Source organism: Oncorhynchus clarkii, chromosome 1 (genome assembly GCF_045791955.1).
Source record: "Oncorhynchus clarkii lewisi isolate Uvic-CL-2024 chromosome 1, UVic_Ocla_1.0, whole genome shotgun sequence".
Classification (NCBI taxonomy): Eukaryota; Metazoa; Chordata; class Actinopteri; order Salmoniformes; family Salmonidae; genus Oncorhynchus; species Oncorhynchus clarkii.
Genome location: NC_092147.1, coordinates 46,029,463 through 46,047,663, shown reverse-complemented (window position 1 = coordinate 46,047,663; position 18,201 = coordinate 46,029,463). Strand labels below are relative to the sequence as shown.

Here is an 18,201-nt window from a genome sequence, read left to right as displayed (position 1 = left end):
TTCCCCAAAAAGTACTGTCTTTGTCCCCATGTGCAGTTGCAAACCGTAGTCTGGCTTTTTTATGGCGGTTTTGGAGCAGTGGCTTCTTCCTTGCTGAGCGGCCTTTCAGGTTATGTCGATATAGGACTCGTTTTACTGTGGATATAGATACTTTTGTACCTGTTTCCTCCAGCATCTTCATAAGGCCCTTTGCTGTTGTTCTAGGATTGATTTGCACTTTTTGCACCAAAGTGCAGGAGACAGAACGCGTCTTCTTCCTGAGCGGAATGAAGGTCTGCGTGGTCCCATGGTGTTTATACTTGCGTACTATTGTTTGTACAGATGAATGTGGTACCTTCAGGCGTTTGGAAATTGCTCCCAAGGATGAACCAGACTTGTGGTCTACAATTATTTTTCTGAGGTCTTGGCTGATTTCTTTTGATTTTCCCATGATATCAAACAGAGGCACGGAGTTTGAAGGTGGGCCTTGAAATACTTCCACAGGTACACCTCCAATTGACTCAAATGATGTCAATTAGCCTATCAGAAGCTTCTAAAACCATGACATAATTTTCTTGGAATTTTCCAAGCTGTTAAAAGGCACAGTCAACTTAGTGTATGTGAACTTCTGACCAACTGGAATTGCGATACAGTGAAATAATCTGTTTGTAAACAATTGCTGGTAAAATGACTTGCGTCATGCACAGAGTAGATGTCCTAACCGACTTGCCAAAACTATAGTTTGTTACCAAGAAATTTGTGGAGTGTTTGAAAAACGAGTTTTAATTAATGACTCCAATCTAAGTGTATGTAAACTTCCGACTTCAACTGTATCATCTATAAATCGAGGTAGTTTCAATCAGCCTTTCATGCCACAGGCTCCTTCAAAGCCCAACCAGTTTTAGTTTAATATTTCCATACATGTAATAACATGGTACTGCACTAGTCTGAAATTCTGATAACACAACATACAAATATATATTTCAGCGTTCAGTTGTTCACATTACATGGTTGCAAAATGTTTTTTAAATATTTTTTACAATTGGCCACAGACATAGTTTCATACTTTTCTTAAATAATTCCCTATTTCTTCTAAAATAAGATGACATTAAAAATATATATTTTGTCAAGATAAGTTTATGCTTCTTGTAACCATCAATGAGCTTTCTGTACCTTTCTACTAGCAATTTGGCCCACTTTTCAGAAGCAAACTGCTGTAATTATTCAACATTTGATGGGTGCCCTTTACCAACCGCTCGCCATATTGGACCTCGCCGTAGGTTTTGGATGGAATTCAGAGCTGTACTTTTCGCTGGCCACTCCAGAACAGTCCAACATCTCTTCTTAACCATTCCTGGGTGCTTTTTGATGTGTGTTTGGGGTCGTTGTCCCGCTGGAAGACACAACCTTCAATGGAGACCCAGTTTTTGGACACTGGGTTGAACATTGGATTGTGCACATTCAAGGTCTCCAGTACCAGAGGCAGCAAAGCAACACCACAGCATGATTAAACCTCCCTTATCTTTCATTGTAGGGAGGGTTATTTTTTCATTGAACGCTTAATTTGGCCAGTAAACCGAATGCTGATCTGTATTGCCAAAGAGCTCTAATTTTGTTTCATTGGCCCACAGAGCATTCCCCCCCAGGATTTAGCCTTGTTTAGGTGGGGTTTTGAGAAGTTCAATCAGGCTTACTTGTCTCCTTCAGCAGTGGGGTCTTCCTATGTTTACCAACGACTAAAACCAATTATGGAGGAGGTTCAATAATGATGTGGGATTGCTTTGCTGCCTCTGGTACTGGGCGCCTTGAATGTGTGCAAGCCATGAAATCAGCAGATTATCAAGGGTGTTTTGGAGTGCAATGTTCAATCCAGTGTCCAAAAACTGGCTTCCACAACAACCCCCAAACATACATAGAAATCACCCTGGACAGGTTCAAGAAGAAATCTGTTCTGGAGTGGCCAGTGAAGAGTCCAGATCTGAATCATAACCTATGGCGAGAGGTGAAAACAGTAGAAGTGTGCAGCAAGCTCATGATGGCTACAATAAGCATTTCTTGGCAGTTATCTTGGACAAAGGCTGTGCAACTAAGTACTAGCTCCGGGGTGCCAATAATTGCATCCATGCCATTGGTCTTTATTTTTTAAATAAAAATGTTAAACTTATATTTACAAAAACAAAATAGGTTCTGCAATGTTGAATATCCCAAAAACAAGGTGTGGAGACCAAACTTTATTTTTCAACTTATTGTAGAAGAAATAGGCAATTATTTAAGAAAAGTGCAAGGGTGCCTATATATTTGGCCGCAACTGTATGGGTAATGGGTATCTGATCCATTGACATACTCAGCTTCTCAACAACAAAGAGATATCATAACTGTGCCACATCAAAGGATTATGACATTTTCACATGTACTGTATGACAGAGAGAGAGTGTAGGTAGTAGGTACAGTATGTATACAGCCATGAGCAGGCCTCTCCTCAGTCCTCCTCCTCTGTTGTGTCCCCGTGCCAGTTCAACAAGGGCTTCCGCTCAGGGGGGAGGGACGGCTCGATCCTCTGCCACCGATTGGGCGGCCAGATGATGTGGGAGGCACGGCCGTGGACCAACCCCAGAGACACCTGCGGAGAGGAATATAGGGAGGAGAAGACCCTGGTCAAAGAACTATGATACTATCGCTCATTCTAAGTGATCATTAGAACAAAGGGGCAGTTCCTTGGCTGGCAGAAACTTGTCCATTGTGAATAGTGCTGCTCGTCTTTTTCAAGACAAATGTAACATTGGAAACTGATTCTAATTTAAAAAAAATAGTTATTTTTTAAGATGGAATTGATGTAATTATTATTTTAGCTGTGACGTCACGACATAAGTTAAATAGACTTTAATATGTGGACTGTTAAGCACATTAAACTGCAAAGGTTTGTTCTTGTTTTCCCAGACAATCACGTCTGTCAATTAAGCGGTTAGCACAAAACACACTGACCAATATCAACTGCTATTAATGATGCTTATCTTTCAAAAGGCCTGTTATTTACAAACGAGAAACACAATTATTCTGTTCTCCTTGAAGGTAAGGCGGAATTTGGCTCATGCCACAGGGCTTGCTCTGTGAGTACGAAATGGCACCCTATTCCCTAAATAGCACACTACAATATAGGGAATACGGTGCCTTTTCAGACTCGGATAGAGGAGGAGGCCTTTCTGACTCCCTTGGTAATACATGACCTGGGGGGTGATATCAGCACAACATAGGTCTCTGGCCATGAATAATTTAAAAGAACATTTAAACTACCAATACCTTAATTCTGGCATGTCAAGATTGAAATATAATTAAATTAATGGATTCATTTATTCTTCTTCTCTACTTCAATTGAACTACACTAATTCCTGGCTGATAAATAGATTAAGTAATATTCTCTTAAAAATTAATTTGGCCCATGCTTCATTCCCGGGTATTGGTACAGAAAAAATAAATAAAACAATTTGGTCAGTATTTCCAAATATATTGTCCTACCAGACATAATATACAACAGACAGAGATCCAGTACAGTGCCATTCCATTACAGAACCTTCCTTCAATATTCCCCTAATACACTGAACAGAAATATAAACGCAACATGTAAAGTGTTGCTCCCATGTTTCATTAGCTGAAATAAAAAGATGCTATACATTTACCATATGTACAAAAAGCTGATTTCTTTCAAATGTTGTGCACAAATTTGTTTACATACCCATTAGTGAGAATTTCTCCTTTGCCAAGAAAATCCATCCATCTGACAGGTGTGGCATTTTAAAAAGCTAATTAAACAGCATGATCATTACACAGGTGCACCTTGTGCTGGGAACAATAAAAGGCCACTCTAAAATGTGCAGTTTTGTCACAACACAATGCCACAGATGTCTCTGCAGAATGTCCACCAGAGCTGTTGCCAGAGAATATAATAATTTATCTGTCATGAGCAGCTTCCAATGTTATTTTAGAGAATTTGGCAGTACGTCCAACCGGTCTCACAACCGCAGACCATGTGTAACCACGCCAGCCCAGGAACTCCACATCGGCTTCTTCACCTGCGGGAACATCTGAGACCAGCCACCCGGACAGCTGATGAAACTGTGGGTTTGCACAACCAAAGAATTTATGCATAAACTGTCAGAAACGGTCTCAGGGAAGCTCATCTGAGTGCTTTGTCGTCCTCCCCAGTTTCTTGACCTGACTGCAGTTCGGCGTCGTAACCGACTTCAGTGGGCAACTGCTCACCACTGATGGCCACTGGCACGCTGGAGAAGTGTGCTCTTCACGGATGGATCCCAGTTTCAACTGTACCGGGCAGATTTCAGACAGCGTCTGTGGTTTGCTGATGTCAACGTTGTGAACAGAGTGCTTCATGGTGGCGGTGGGGTTATGGTATGGGCAGACATAAGCTACGGACAACAAACACCATTGCATTTTATCGATGGCAATTTAAATGCACAGAGATACCGTGGCGAGATCCTGAGGCCCATTGTCGTGCCATTGATCCGCCGCCATCACCTCCTGTTTCAGCATGAAAACGCACTGCCCTTGTCGCAAGGATCTGTACACAATTCCTGGAAGCTGAACATGTCCCAGTTCTTCCATGGCCTGTACACTCACCAGACATGTCACCCATTGAGCAGGTTTGGGATGCTCTGGATCGACAGTGTGTTCCAGTTCCCGCCAATATAAATAAAGGTGAAATAAATAAATACAAATATTCAGAAACTTCGCACAGCTATTGAAGAGGAATGGGACAACATTCCACAGACCACAATCAACAGCCCGATCAAGTCTATGTGAAGGTGATGCGTTGCATGAGGCAAATGGTGGTCACACCAGAGACTTTTTTTTTTATTATCCACGCACCTACCTAAAAAAAAAAAAAAGGTATCTGTGACCAACAGATGCATATCTGTATTCCCAGTCATGTGAAATCCATACATTTGGGCCTAATGAATTTATTTCCGTTGATTGATTCCTTATATGAACTGTAATAGTAAAATCTTCTTCAATTGTTGCGTTTCAATTTTTGTTCAGTGTAAATCAAGTCATCTCCCCTTGCAGCAGCACATTGTGAGAGGAGAGCTTTAGAGTTGAGCCCTGGCCTGGGGATCAGAGTGTAATTTCCCTCACAGCAGCCAGCATAAACACTTCAATTCCACAGAGGAGAGGCGAGGTGGCAAGAAGAGACAAAGGCCGTGTCCCAAACGGCACCTAGCCAGAGACTGTGAAGGGGGGGGGGGGGGGGCTCCCTTCCATCACCATGCAGGGGGCTGCTGCTGTGCTGGGTGGAACTGGGGCTGGAACTGAATTATCCAGTAACTGGTGGTTTTGGATGAAGACCATCATGATAATAAAGTAACTGTCAAAACCATTTAAAAATAGGCCTACCTACATTCATTTTAGGATAAAAAAAGTTCCCTAATAGCAGGAGTGTTTAATGATTACAAAATGTTTTGGTAACTTAATCTGTCTATGAAACTGACTACTTCGCCTCCTCTTTCCAACTGTCCTTTGATGCTTGAGCAGCCAAAACGCTAGATTCACTGGGGGGTAGAGCGCAATAGGCATTTCAGTAAAAACTTGATTTTATACCATGCATGTTTTCATTGCTTGCTAGTAAATACATCATTTGGCCTTTAAAAAGGTTGGATGTGTCTGACTATTCATTAATTATGTATAAACAGCAGTTGACAAGGTTGTTCAGGCTCTGAGGCCTATAATGCACTAATGTTGTGTCAAATGGAAAATTCTCTCGAACCTGGCATAGTATAATTTGATACAGACTGCATACACTGATCAGGCCCGGCCGATACGCTGACCTCCTATCCCTGCAAAGTAAAACAGTAGCCTAGGCTATACAGTGTGGGCCCGCAATGGACCTTTTATGAATGCCCATGCTGTAGCCAACCATTTGTAAAACAGTCAATTTACCATTATTCCCTGTCATTTGGTTACATTAATTTCTCTTCATGTATTAATTACAGTCGCATACCATTCGCATTCTCAGAGTGGAAACACTGATTGCAGAGTTCACAACCTGAGACACTTGTGAGAAAGTCTCGGTTTATTTCATACCATCATTTACACGCTCCACGTGAGCAACGGGTCTGGTTCATCTGCCCTGTTAATGTTGATGGCGAGCACGCGCCCCTGAGCGCACACAGAAGCGCCTGGCCTGCTTCTCACAAATGTCAAAATGTAGGAAAGTGCCCACCCATGTGGTTGGGCTAATAAGCCGGGCTTCTCAGTCATTTATTTTCTTCACGTCACACGGTGCAGTAAGTCAACGAAGTCCGTTATATATATATCTCACAGTACTTGAACAATCTTTCCAACACCCTCCCCCCTCAGTAATCAGCTTCACTGATAAATAGGCTATGGACATGTTGCTTTTACTTGGTTCTATTTGAATGATAGTCAATTGAATCTTCATAGTATAAACCATCCCCTTCATACCTTACTTGTCGACTCATTATATTGTAGCCTACTTTCTTGAAAACATAAGGAAACCGATTGTTTTAAAACACATTTTAAGGAAAGGAGAAATATTTGCTTGTGTCTGAAACACGCTGGCGGTTTTGATTGACGGGTGCATTTACAGGGGTGTGCGTGAGTGAGTTTGCTGATTATTCCTGTACCCATATGTCCATTCAGAACGTTTCCCCACACTGCATTCAACGGGAAAAGAAGAGCGTCACAAGGTTGACGCTTACGTCAATGTGAAAAGGTAAGTGCCACCCTATTGACACCTGTGTCAATTCATTGCATTCAATGAGAAAATATGAGTTTCAACCAATTGACACTTACGTCAATCCATTTCATTCAATGGGAAAATATGAGGGTCACAGGCTGGATCCTTATGTCAATACATTTCCAGTCAATGGGACATGAGTGTCAACCAATTTCAACTCTTCACAGTGAAAACTAGGTCCCACAGAGAACGAGGCCTTTCTTCCATATAAAATCATTGCCTACAGCCCTCACATAACCGTGGACTGCAACTGAGCTAGCTAACCGTCCTTACACACAACCCATCATGACCTTACAGGGATGCTCTCCTGTGTTGAGATTCAGCTTACTGCGGCAACAGCTAGTAATTAATAGCTTAATCCATCCTCAACATGGTGCTCCATTCTCTTCCTGCAGACCGGGGGACCGCCATGACCCGCCAAATAAAATTTGAAGTCAATCGACGGAAAAGCATTTGAAGCATAAAAATAAATAAAAAACTCAATTGGATACAATGGTCTTGCAGTTCTAGAAACCAAGAGCCTTGTTAGAATTCATTCAGAAGGAGATGTTGGTCAAAAATAATTGTTGTGGGGGGGGGGGGGGGGGGGGGGTTGACTTAACTGTATGTGTCTGTGTGCATGTCTCCTCCCTGTCTGTGTTGCCTGTGTCAATATTCTGTCTTTGGAGGTGGGAAAGAGGAGAGAAATGAGAAGACGGGGAGGGAGGGAATGAAGGAGAGAGAATGGAGGGGGAGGAGGGAGACAGAAGGGGGAGAGTGAGGGAGGGGGAGAAAGAAATTGATAGGGTGAAGGAGAGAGGGTGATGAAGGAGGGGAGAGAGTCAACAGAGAAAGGTGGGTGAGAAGAGGGGGAGAGGGAGAGAGAGATGACATGGGGACGGAGGGAAGAAGGAGGGAGAGGGTAAATGAGGGAGGGATAAGAGGATGGACGGGAGAGAGCAGAGGGAGGAATAAAAGAGAACGGACGGGAGAGAGAGAGAAGCAAAAGAGGGGAGAGAGAGACCCTTCACCAAGCCCGAACCCCTTGGTTACTGTTGCAACCTCTGACAACATTTTTCCAGGAATCCCAATTCCCCATTTTCAATTAACTTGCAAACATTTCTAAAACTATTTTTTCACTTTGTCATTATGGGGTATTGTGTTTATCTATTGAATCCATTTTGAATTCAGGCTGTACAACAAAATTAGTAAAAAGTTAAGGGGTATGAATACTTTCTGAAGGCACTGCATCAATCAGCCATTTTGGGATAATGATATAGAAAGACAAAAGCAAGGTGCTTAGGTGCATAGAAAAAAATCTTACACACAAAGGACTGGAGACGGATGCCAAGGCTTTCATAAATACACAATATAATCATCAAATAACATTTCAAGGCTGTGGGAGTGAGGCAAGGGAGCGTAGAAGGCTAAACTAGCTTGTCCACTCGGTCCCTCACAGGAGAAATGAGTGCTACGGCCTTGAAGACATCAGGGGTATCTGACAAATGGCTCCAGAATACCAACACTCCTTCCTCAGAAGGCTTAGTTTAGAGACTGGGAGTGAGAAAAGAGCCACTAAAGGTTGTCATATAGGGATGGATTTGTTACACAACTCACAAGCGTATTGCTGTTGTTGGGTGGGTGATAACCACTATGCCATTTACTGACTTGATCTGGACGACGACTATGCTTGCTTTTTAGATTTTATTTTTAAATGTCATTTTAAATGCCGCTGAGAAATCTGTGACCTGGAAAAGAGTAAGACATTGAAGCCCCGCAATACAATAAAGTTACATTTATTTTTGCTGTTTGTACTCCCAAAACCTGTATGCAAAGCAACCGTTGAACGCCATTTCAGGCATTCAGCATATTTCAAGCTACAAGACATAATCTGATTTTGGCAAAAAGGTATGACTGTGATATTTGTTTAGGTCTATCCAACCTGACAGCTCACTCAGCAACTTCATCTCACGCAGCACTTTATACAGCACCTGGCTCTCCAGGGAGTCCAAAGAGCCTTTGGGGTTTTAGACAAGTATAAATAACAAAGCGAAAGAGAGAGAGCGAGAGAAAGAGAGAGGGGGGGAGAGGGGGGGGGGGGAGAGAAAGAGGGAGGGGGGGTTGGAGAGAGAGAAGAAAGAGGGACAGAAGAGAAAGAGAGGGATAGAAGAGAGAGAAAGAAAGCGAGGGAGTGGCAGGTATGCGCTTTACTGAGAGGCATGTTAATTCACTTCCTAGTGAGAAATATACTTACATTTAGGAGCAAAACAAGGTTCAGAGCACCCATTTAAAATTAAGTCAACACAACAGAAAATTGGAACATTTCTTCCTCTTTGGTTGTTCCACATATATTTTAGGAACAAAGAACCTTTCACGTCAGTGGAACACACTTTCTGTGAAATGTTAATCAAGACAGGATTTACATTTCACAAAAAAAATAAAAAAATTATGCCTTCAGAAAGTATTCACACCCCTTGACTTTTTCCACATTTTGTTGTTACACAGCCTGAATTTAAAATGGATTCAATTGATATTTTTTGTCACAAGCCTACATACAATACCCTATTACGGCGCCGGAGGGGATGGCTGCCGTTTCATGGGCCCCTAACCAAATGTTCTATTTTGTTACATTTTATCACATTGTTTAACTTATTTTGTACATAAAATTTTTGCTACCGTCTCTTATGACCAAAAAGAGCTTCTGGACATCAGAAAAAATCCCCGCCATTCGCGTGAAGAAAAGGCGAAATACAGAGGGAGAAGGTCAGGATTCGGAGATGAGTGAGTAAATCGCCACTACCATCCATTCTATTGGCAATCACTGGAAAACAAACTCGATCTATGGTCGAGACTATCCTACCAACAGGACATTAAAAACGGTAACATCTTATGTTTCACCGAGTTGTGGCTGAACGACGACATGGATAATATACAGCTGTCTGGGTTTTCCGTGCTTTTGCAGGACATTTCAGTTTTGTCTGGTAAGACGAGGGGGGGTGTATTTGTCAATGCCTGCTGGTGCGCGATGTCTACCAAGAGTTCTCATCTGTATTATTTGTAGCCGTCTATTTACCACCACAAACCGATGCTGGCACTAAGACCGCACTCAACGAGCTGTATAAAGCCCTAAGCAAACAAGAACATGCTAATCCAGAAGTGGCGCTCCTAGTGGCCGGGGTCTTTAATGCAGGCAAACTTAAATCCGTTTTACCTCATTTTTACCAACATGTCACATGTGCAACCAGAGGGAAGAAAACTGTAGACCACCTTTACTCCACAAACAGAGATGCATACAAAGTAGAGATCGAAAGCCGATACCGATTAATCGGCCGTTATATATATATTTGTAATAATGACAATTACAACAATACTAAATGAACAATGAGCACTTTTATTTTAACTTAATATAATACTTAATATAATACGTAAATAAATAATGAAACATTTGGTTTAAATAATGCAAAAACACAGTGTTGGAGAAGAAAGTAAAAGTGCAAAAATGTGCAAAAATCAGAACATGAGAACATATGAAAGCTGGTGGTTCCTTTTAACATGAGTCTTCAATTTTCCCAGTTAAGAAGTTTTAGGTTGTAGTTCTTATAGGAATTATAGGACTATTTCTCTCTATACCATTTATATTTCATATACCTTTGATTATTGGATGTTCTTATAGGCACTTTAGTATTGCCAGTCTACATATTGCTGTTATGTCATAATTATGTAAAATTCTGGAAAATTAATTACGGTCTTTGTTAGGAAGAAATGGTCCACACAGTACGCAACGAGCCAGGCGGCCCAAACTGCTGCATACACCCCGACTCTGCTTGCACTGAACGCAAGAGAAGCAACACAATTTCCCTAGTTAATATTGCCTGCTAACATGAATTTCTTTTAACTAAATATGCAGGTTTAAAAATATATACTTGTGTATTGATTTTAAGCAAGGCATTGATGTTTATGGTTAGGTTCATTGGTGCAACGATTGTGCTTTTTTCGCGAATATGCTTGTTAAATCATCACCCGTTTGGCAAAGTAGGCTGTGATTCAATGATATAAATGAACAGGCACCACATTGATTATAGGCATCGCAGGACAAACTAGTAATATCATCAACCATGTGTAGTTAACTAGTGATTATGTTAAGATTGATTGTTTTTTATAAGATAAGTTTAACGCTAGCTAGCATCTTACCTTGGCTCCTTGCTGCACTTGCGTAACAGGTGGTCACAGCCTGCCACGTAGTCTCCTGGTGGTTTGCAATGTAATCGGCATCCAAAAATGCCGATTACCAATTGTTATGAAAACTTGAAAATCGGCGGAGGGTTGGAATTGTGACATAAAAATAACAAGAATCGACAGAAGTTCATTTGTAGTTCTAAACATATTTAGGGTGTTTTTTACTCACTTTTTGTCTCTACCACGACGTTATTCCTCTCGCCTCAGCGTCCATCACAATTACATGCACATGGCCAATTATGCAAATTAGGTGATGATGTCATTTAGCGACTTCTAGCGAGTTTTAGGACAGCCAATAGCTACTTTCCTTACTGAGGAGTTGGCAACACTGCGTGCGATATGCACACGCAGTTACAAGCCTGCTAGAGTTAGCGGCAGGCGAATGAGCAATATCCACCGTCGTAATACGGATGAAGCCTGAGCTGGAATGTGAAGCTAACTGAAGCTAGCTCATTTCAGAAAAGCCTGGGCACATCTGGCTATATACCCCTCTGGTGCACTGTTAAATTATTTAACCATTTAAACAATTTGGGTTTGGATAAAAACTCTGTTTTTGCAATGCCCTCAATGGCTTTCATGCGTTTAAAATGTGCCACACATGCCTGCACTGGGAAACAACACAAATGACAATGTCAGTATGACCAATGCATTTCTTATTGAGGTGGTGAGATGGCCTAATAAGCATGCAGGCATAAGCGAATAGTGGTCATAGTGCATACATACAGTACCGCACTGTATAGGCCTAGATAAGAAGTAACCATATATCCATTACAGAGGGCTTGTAGATCCAGGTATAATAAGACAATGGGTTGAGGAAACGGTTTCCTTAAATTAACTGTTCCCTTATAGTATTCTGTTCATGGCCGATAAACTGCTTACAATAATGTCATCCACAAAATCACCCCCAATCCACCCAAACTCTATCCAAATAATTCAATGTTCAGATCCAGCAACAGACAGAGAGAGTACTGACTGACATGGAACCATCCAAAACCAACTTCAGAAAATAAATCCCTCCACAAACCAGCAGCTGACCCAGTTAAATGTCAAGTACAAAGTTGTTCCTTTATAGGATTGGAATGCTACAGATAGATAATTCCCTGGCCAATGACAGCTCCCTGAAATACTTTGTCAAAACCCAAAAAGCACAGAGCGCCTCGCTGCCCGATCACTCACTCCTCGTCACTACTTTCAGACCCTTATCAAGACACATTTGTTATTGCCCGACAAGGATGAGGATATGTATGAAAAATACAACAATGAAATACACTAAGCCTTCTTTCTCCACAGGCAGGAGAGGCTGCCGGGCCCACATGCCCAATGAGGCCTGCCAGAGATTAATAGCACTAACTGTACCTACCTGCCATAATGGAGAAACTCTTCAGAGTTTCTTTCCTCTAAGGGAACAGCTTTGTCTTAATAAGCAGCACAAAAATGACAAATTTAGAACCCAGGTTTGTTCTCCAACGCATGGCTATTCAATTATTTTCATTTTAAGGACTCCCAGGGTCTTTTTAGGCCCCATTGTTGGAGTTCAAATGTGGAGCTGCTGGACACGACTCAGACAAGCTGTGCTTTGCTTTGCTTTTCAATGGCATGGGCCAAAGCCTTGTACTTATATACAAATATAAGGCTTTTATATGCAAATATAAGTCTTTTATATCCAAGTATAAGGCTCTGGCATGTGCCATTCCCATTGAGTAGTAGAGGACTGAGCAGAAAAGTGGCTTACCGGTCCAAAGCTGTTGCTGTCCAGACTGTGGCCGTGATGGTCCCCCTCGATCCAAAAGTGGCCATCAGGGACCCTGAGATAGCGGTTCTTATAGCCAAGCGTCCTGCAGAGGGAAATGGAGGGCGGGAGGTTTGGATCATGGATAAAACGCATTAGCCAGGTTAATACAACCCAAATTTACTTCAGAACCTAGCTACGAAAGAAAGGCAGTCTTTAACATTTATTGAGCTACGGGATCAATTGAAAACAACAATAAACACATTGAAATTAGACAAGACAAAGGGCAAAACTTAAATTGAGAATAAAGTTCATCTACCTACATCTGCATTAAGGAAATTGACATTTTCGTTTCATTGTGGTGTATCACCTTTTTACTAAATAATCCATCTGCCAGTCATCCATCTGCCAGTCATCCTCCCTTTAGATTAGACTATTTTGTAGACAAAAATCGAATCTAATCAGATGAGGACAAACATCCATTGTGTGTAATGACTAATGAGATATGGACAGGACAGCACACTCCCTTAGGTCTAGTCTCTGGTTGCGTCCCTTAACGCCACACTATCCCCTATTTTGGGCCCTGGTCAAAAGTAGCACACTATATTAGGGAATAGGGTCCATTTGGCACGTAACCTCTATCTGATCAGTTCCCCTCCAGACTTGTTTAGCGTCAATCAACTATTTTGCGGCGTGAGGACAGGGTGGTGTACGCCATCAATCACCTGTGCACTTAGCTGTGACTGAGCCCTGATGCATGGTTCATCTCCGGAACATTGTAAATTACGGGAGAAATGACTTTTTAAAATGACAATTCTTCTCCTATTTCTTTCCAGGGCAATGTTACAGGAGCCTAAATGACTACTCTTTAGACCTTGGACAAAAATATTGATTTTGCTGCTGGGAGGGGAAAATGTTTTTATTGCCACATACACCGGATAGGTGGTGAAATATGTTGTTTTACAGGGTCAGCCATAGTAGTATAGCGCCACTGTAGCAAATTAAGGTTAAGTGCCTTGCTCAAGAGCACATCAAACACATTTTTCAACTTGTCTACTCGGGTATTCGAACCTGCGACCTCTCGGATACTGGCCCAACGCTCTAAACGCTAGGCTACCTAGGCTATCCGGTCTGTTCTCCAGCAAACTGAAGTTCAGTGACTTTTAAATGTCAGGGGTCAGGCGTCGACATACAGCATCTGAACACAAACAATACGACAAACAAAATACTGGCTACTTCAAAATCTAGTGACTATATCCCATAGAATCCAAATAGTCCCCATCTTATTTGTACAGTAGAATAGTTTGCAGTAAAACTTTATAGTAACTTTAACGAGACATTTGTTATCTATTTATAAGCCGTGTTCATATACATGTATTAATAAATGATTATTCAAATGGGGCTTACACTACGTACTTATTAATAGTTTATCAAATAGTTTATTAATGAACATTATTATAAAGTGTTACCTAATCAGCTACCCTGGCTATGCTCAGGAAAAAAAGAACAGTCTTGAGTTTTGTGGGAAGACAAAAACAGGGTGCATCCCAAATGGAACCCTATTCCCTACATAATGCCCTACTTTGACCAGAGCTTGTTGGGTCTGGGTCAAAGGTAGTGCACTAAATAGGGTGCCATTTGGGACGCAGGCAAAGCGAATATACAGAGTTCAAAGCGAATACACAGACCCCTGTATTAATGCTGTTTGTATGCGACTCACTGCCTGGCAGTGTCTAGCAGCTACAAAGGGTTTAGGTTGCGTTCAGGGGTTTGGGCAGATTCTCAGCATTGAGTTGTGTTAAAAATGTATGCACTCTCTACCTCTCAGTGTAGCAGGTTTAAACAATAGCTGCCTGGTACAGTGGAGGTTTGATGGAGTTTACTTAAACTTTGTTTAACTAGGCAAGTCAGTTAAGAACAAATTCTTATTTACAATGACGGCCTATCCCGGCCAAACCCTCCCCTAACCCGGGTGACGCTGGGCCAATTGTGCGCCGCCCTATGGGACTCCCGATCCCGGCCTGTTGTTTTACAGCCCGGGATCGAACCGGGTCTGTAGTGACGCCTCTAGCACCGCGATGCAGTGCCTTAGACCGCTGCGCCACTCGGGAGACCTATAGGGCACAGATACACACGATAATGGGACATATGAAACACGATAATGACGACGATGATGTGTAAAAGCCTGAGGTGAATTGGACAGGTCAAGTCAAAGGTTCAGTTTCAATATCTAGTCCAGGAAGTATTCCACTGCGAATGAATCAAATGTGTTGACATGCATCCTAAGCGGTATGCTATCATGGACATGGGAACCCACAGCCATAGTCTTGTCCACCAGCCATGTCTGACAGTCTGCCTGGCACACCGCACTGGGTTGTTCCGTACCTCTACGAACACCAGAATCTCCATCTTGAGGTAGCTCTTCCTCATACACCTCACATGAATATACTCCGCATTTCCCTCAATGTATGCATTCCAGTCATCAGCTTTACACAGCGTAGCAACACTGACAATACAGTGGCGTAACACTTGGGCTTTCTGGGGTTTTTTAAAGCCGCGATTCGATTGCAACGCGATTTATGTCCCATAAGCCATCATTGTTTGGAGATGAATCTCCGAAATGGCCCTCTATATCTCTGAGGGGCTCAGTTCAGAGGGATACACATAGCAAAAACACACACACACACACACACACACACACACACACACCACTCAGAGGGCTATAATTGGCTGAGAGGCCTCTTCCTGTGTCAGGCAGAGCAGACAGTCTCTGTGCGAGATTAAAACCATAGCTGTGATTTATAGCATGGCGGGCCCGCAGGCTAACACACATGCACACACACACACACCAGCCTCAGCTAGTTTAGGCCATCATCAAACCCCCCTGTTAATTATTCATCCATCTCCTCCCAGGCAATACAAGTGACTCGTAATTTGTTCAGCGGCACCCGTCACAAATAGCTGCCAGAGGGATTCACATGGCGACATTGTGGTACGAGTAGTGGCACCCGAAGATTTGATGCTGGTAGAGAAGAAATAGAGGTAATTTAAGACAGAGCTTCAAATTCCCGAGTAAACAATGAGTTGACTTGTAGCAGCAGTCTTCTCATAGGAAGTCTCTGAACAGGCCTTTAAGACGCCCTTTGGTTTTACATGATTTAATTGCCCTTTGTTTCGTTTTTACTGTATAATGTGTACGTACTTGATGAAGTCTCCCTCAAGGGCTATGACCCGCTTGATGATCTTCTGCTGGGGGTTCTTGGGAGACCTGAAACAATACAGATACATGACATCAATTAAGATATGCGATGAAGAGATGTATATCCATCAGCTCATAGCACCAATAAACCCTGTGCGGTAGCGACCCTGTTCACTCCACGCTTTCATCAAAATGAATAAAAGACCCTATTCACAACACTAGATTGAACTGGAATCAGTGTTCCTCACCAGCAGACAGAGAAATGGAGTATACTGCAGTGAGTATTGGGTGGGTTCAAGTACCAGGATCTCATTCCTCCTCCCTCCCTCCCTCCACATGTGGACCTCACACACCACCGGGGAACACAAAGATAGCAGCACCATGGTAGAGAGAGCTCATTCGCTTTATGTTATTAAACCCTTAATAACCCGTAATACCACAATGCTCAGTTAATGAATTCTACAACCATTATTGCCAATGCCAATGACCTTCTCCAAGCCACAAAATACTTCTAAGTAGCCAACAGAGGACACGATTCATTTGATATCAACAACGACAGTCCTTTTGAGAACATACAAAGCAATGGCATTCGCATTCTGGACACAAAATCAGTCTAATAAATGGGTAATTTAGAAAAGATTTGTTGTTTTTCACTCTCTCGCTTGGGCATGATGTTCAAGGCTATGATCAACAGTATTACAATGATCAACATTCTTCTATTCCATCCACAGGTTTTATAGATAAATGTGAGGCAACCAGGGAGCCAGAGATACAATGGTGTTCAGTTCAGAGTGTCTGGCCAAATGAGGGACGTCTACACAAAGGCATTGAATAATGACCCACAGAAACCGCAGTTTGTTAAACGTTGCCTTCAAATGCCCAGAGAATCAAACAGAAATGCCAGTCTTAATAAGAAGCCACATCCATTCTCCATCCCTCCCTGCTCTCCCTCTCCCTCCCTTTAACACACACACTGATACATAGAGGCCCACACACACACACACACACACACACACACACACACACACACACACACACACACACACTCTGTCACTCCCTTTCTCCCACTCACTACCACGCATACACACACATTTGCTCTCTCTCTTTCTCCTCCACATACCCCCCTCCCTCTTTGCCTCAGGGATACAGGGGATCATGACTGATTGGCAGCCCGCTCAGCCAATCAGAATTACCAGCAGCTCAGAGAACAGAGCCCGCAAGCTAAACAGGGGTTAACCTGTCTCTAGAGAGGCTGTGTGTGTGTTTGTGTGTATTAGGGCTGTGACGGTCATGGATTTTTGGATGATGGTAATTGGCCAGCCAAATGACCACAGTCAACGTAATAACCGTTCGAATAGCAACACAAAAAACTGTTATACATAACATCTGTTTTAAGCACATTTTCTCCTCTCCTGACTGCATGTGCTGCCATAGAAATAGAATGAATAGAACGGGTATCCATATTCAAGTCAATGATAATATAATATGTGGACTGGCAGCCGCTGAGAGGATCAAAGCAGGAAGTGTATCGATCAATATGTGCTGTGATTTGTTGATTCAACTCAACTGACATAACAAAAAAATACATTCCATTGCATAAGCCACATCAGTTAACATCAATTGAACAAACATTCTACATTACCATGACAATGATTGCATCACAATACCAGGCAGCCATTGTTTCCAGGGTTTTCTCTGGATCGAAAAGGAGCTTAGGTGGTGGCCGTGGCATGGGGCTTGGCAATTGGCGAGGTCGGCATGACTGAATTTTTTAGATTATTTTAGAGGCCCCCATCTTGGCGGTGTAGAGATTTTTCTACATGCTGAAGCCAATTTCTGCACACAACCCTAAGATCACCATGCACAACGCCAAGCGTCGGCTGGAGTGGTGTAAAGCTCGTTGCCATTGGACTCTGGAGCAGTGGAAACACGTTCACTGGAGAGATGAATCACGCTTCACCATCTGTCAGTCCGATGGACTAATCTGGTTTTGGCGGATGCCAGGAGAACGCTACGTGCCCGAATGCATAGTGCCAACTGAAAAGTTTGGTGGAGGAGGAATAATGTTCTGGGGCTGTTTTTCATGGTTCGGTCTAGGCCCCTAAATTCAGTGAAGGCAAATTTTTACGCTACAGCATACAACAATATTCTAGACGATTCTGTGCTTGCCACTTTCTGGCAACAGTTTGGATAAGGTGAGGTCCATACATAAATGGTTTGTTGAGATCGGTGTGGAAGAACTTGACTGGCCTGAACAGAGCCCTGACCTCAACCCCATCGAACACCTTTGAGGTGAATTGTAACGCCAAC

General features: G+C 42.5%; 1 protein-coding gene across 2 annotated transcripts in view; it reads right to left on the bottom strand.

Annotated features, from left to right (window-relative positions):
- Window positions 1-844: 844 nt before the first annotated feature.
- LOC139407958 (inner mitochondrial membrane peptidase subunit 2) overlaps window positions 845-18,201 on the bottom strand; it is a 143,026-nt gene continuing 125,669 nt past the window's right edge. For both annotated transcript variants that reach the window (XM_071151826.1, XM_071151828.1), the window contains exons 4-6: window positions 15,895-15,960; window positions 12,696-12,798; window positions 845-2,599 (exon numbers count right to left, since the gene is read on the bottom strand). In XM_071151826.1, the coding sequence (XP_071007927.1) occupies window positions 2,459-2,599; window positions 12,696-12,798; window positions 15,895-15,960 (310 nt within the window). In that variant the 3' untranslated portion in view covers window positions 845-2,458. The remainder of the gene's footprint in view (window positions 2,600-12,695; window positions 12,799-15,894; window positions 15,961-18,201) is intronic.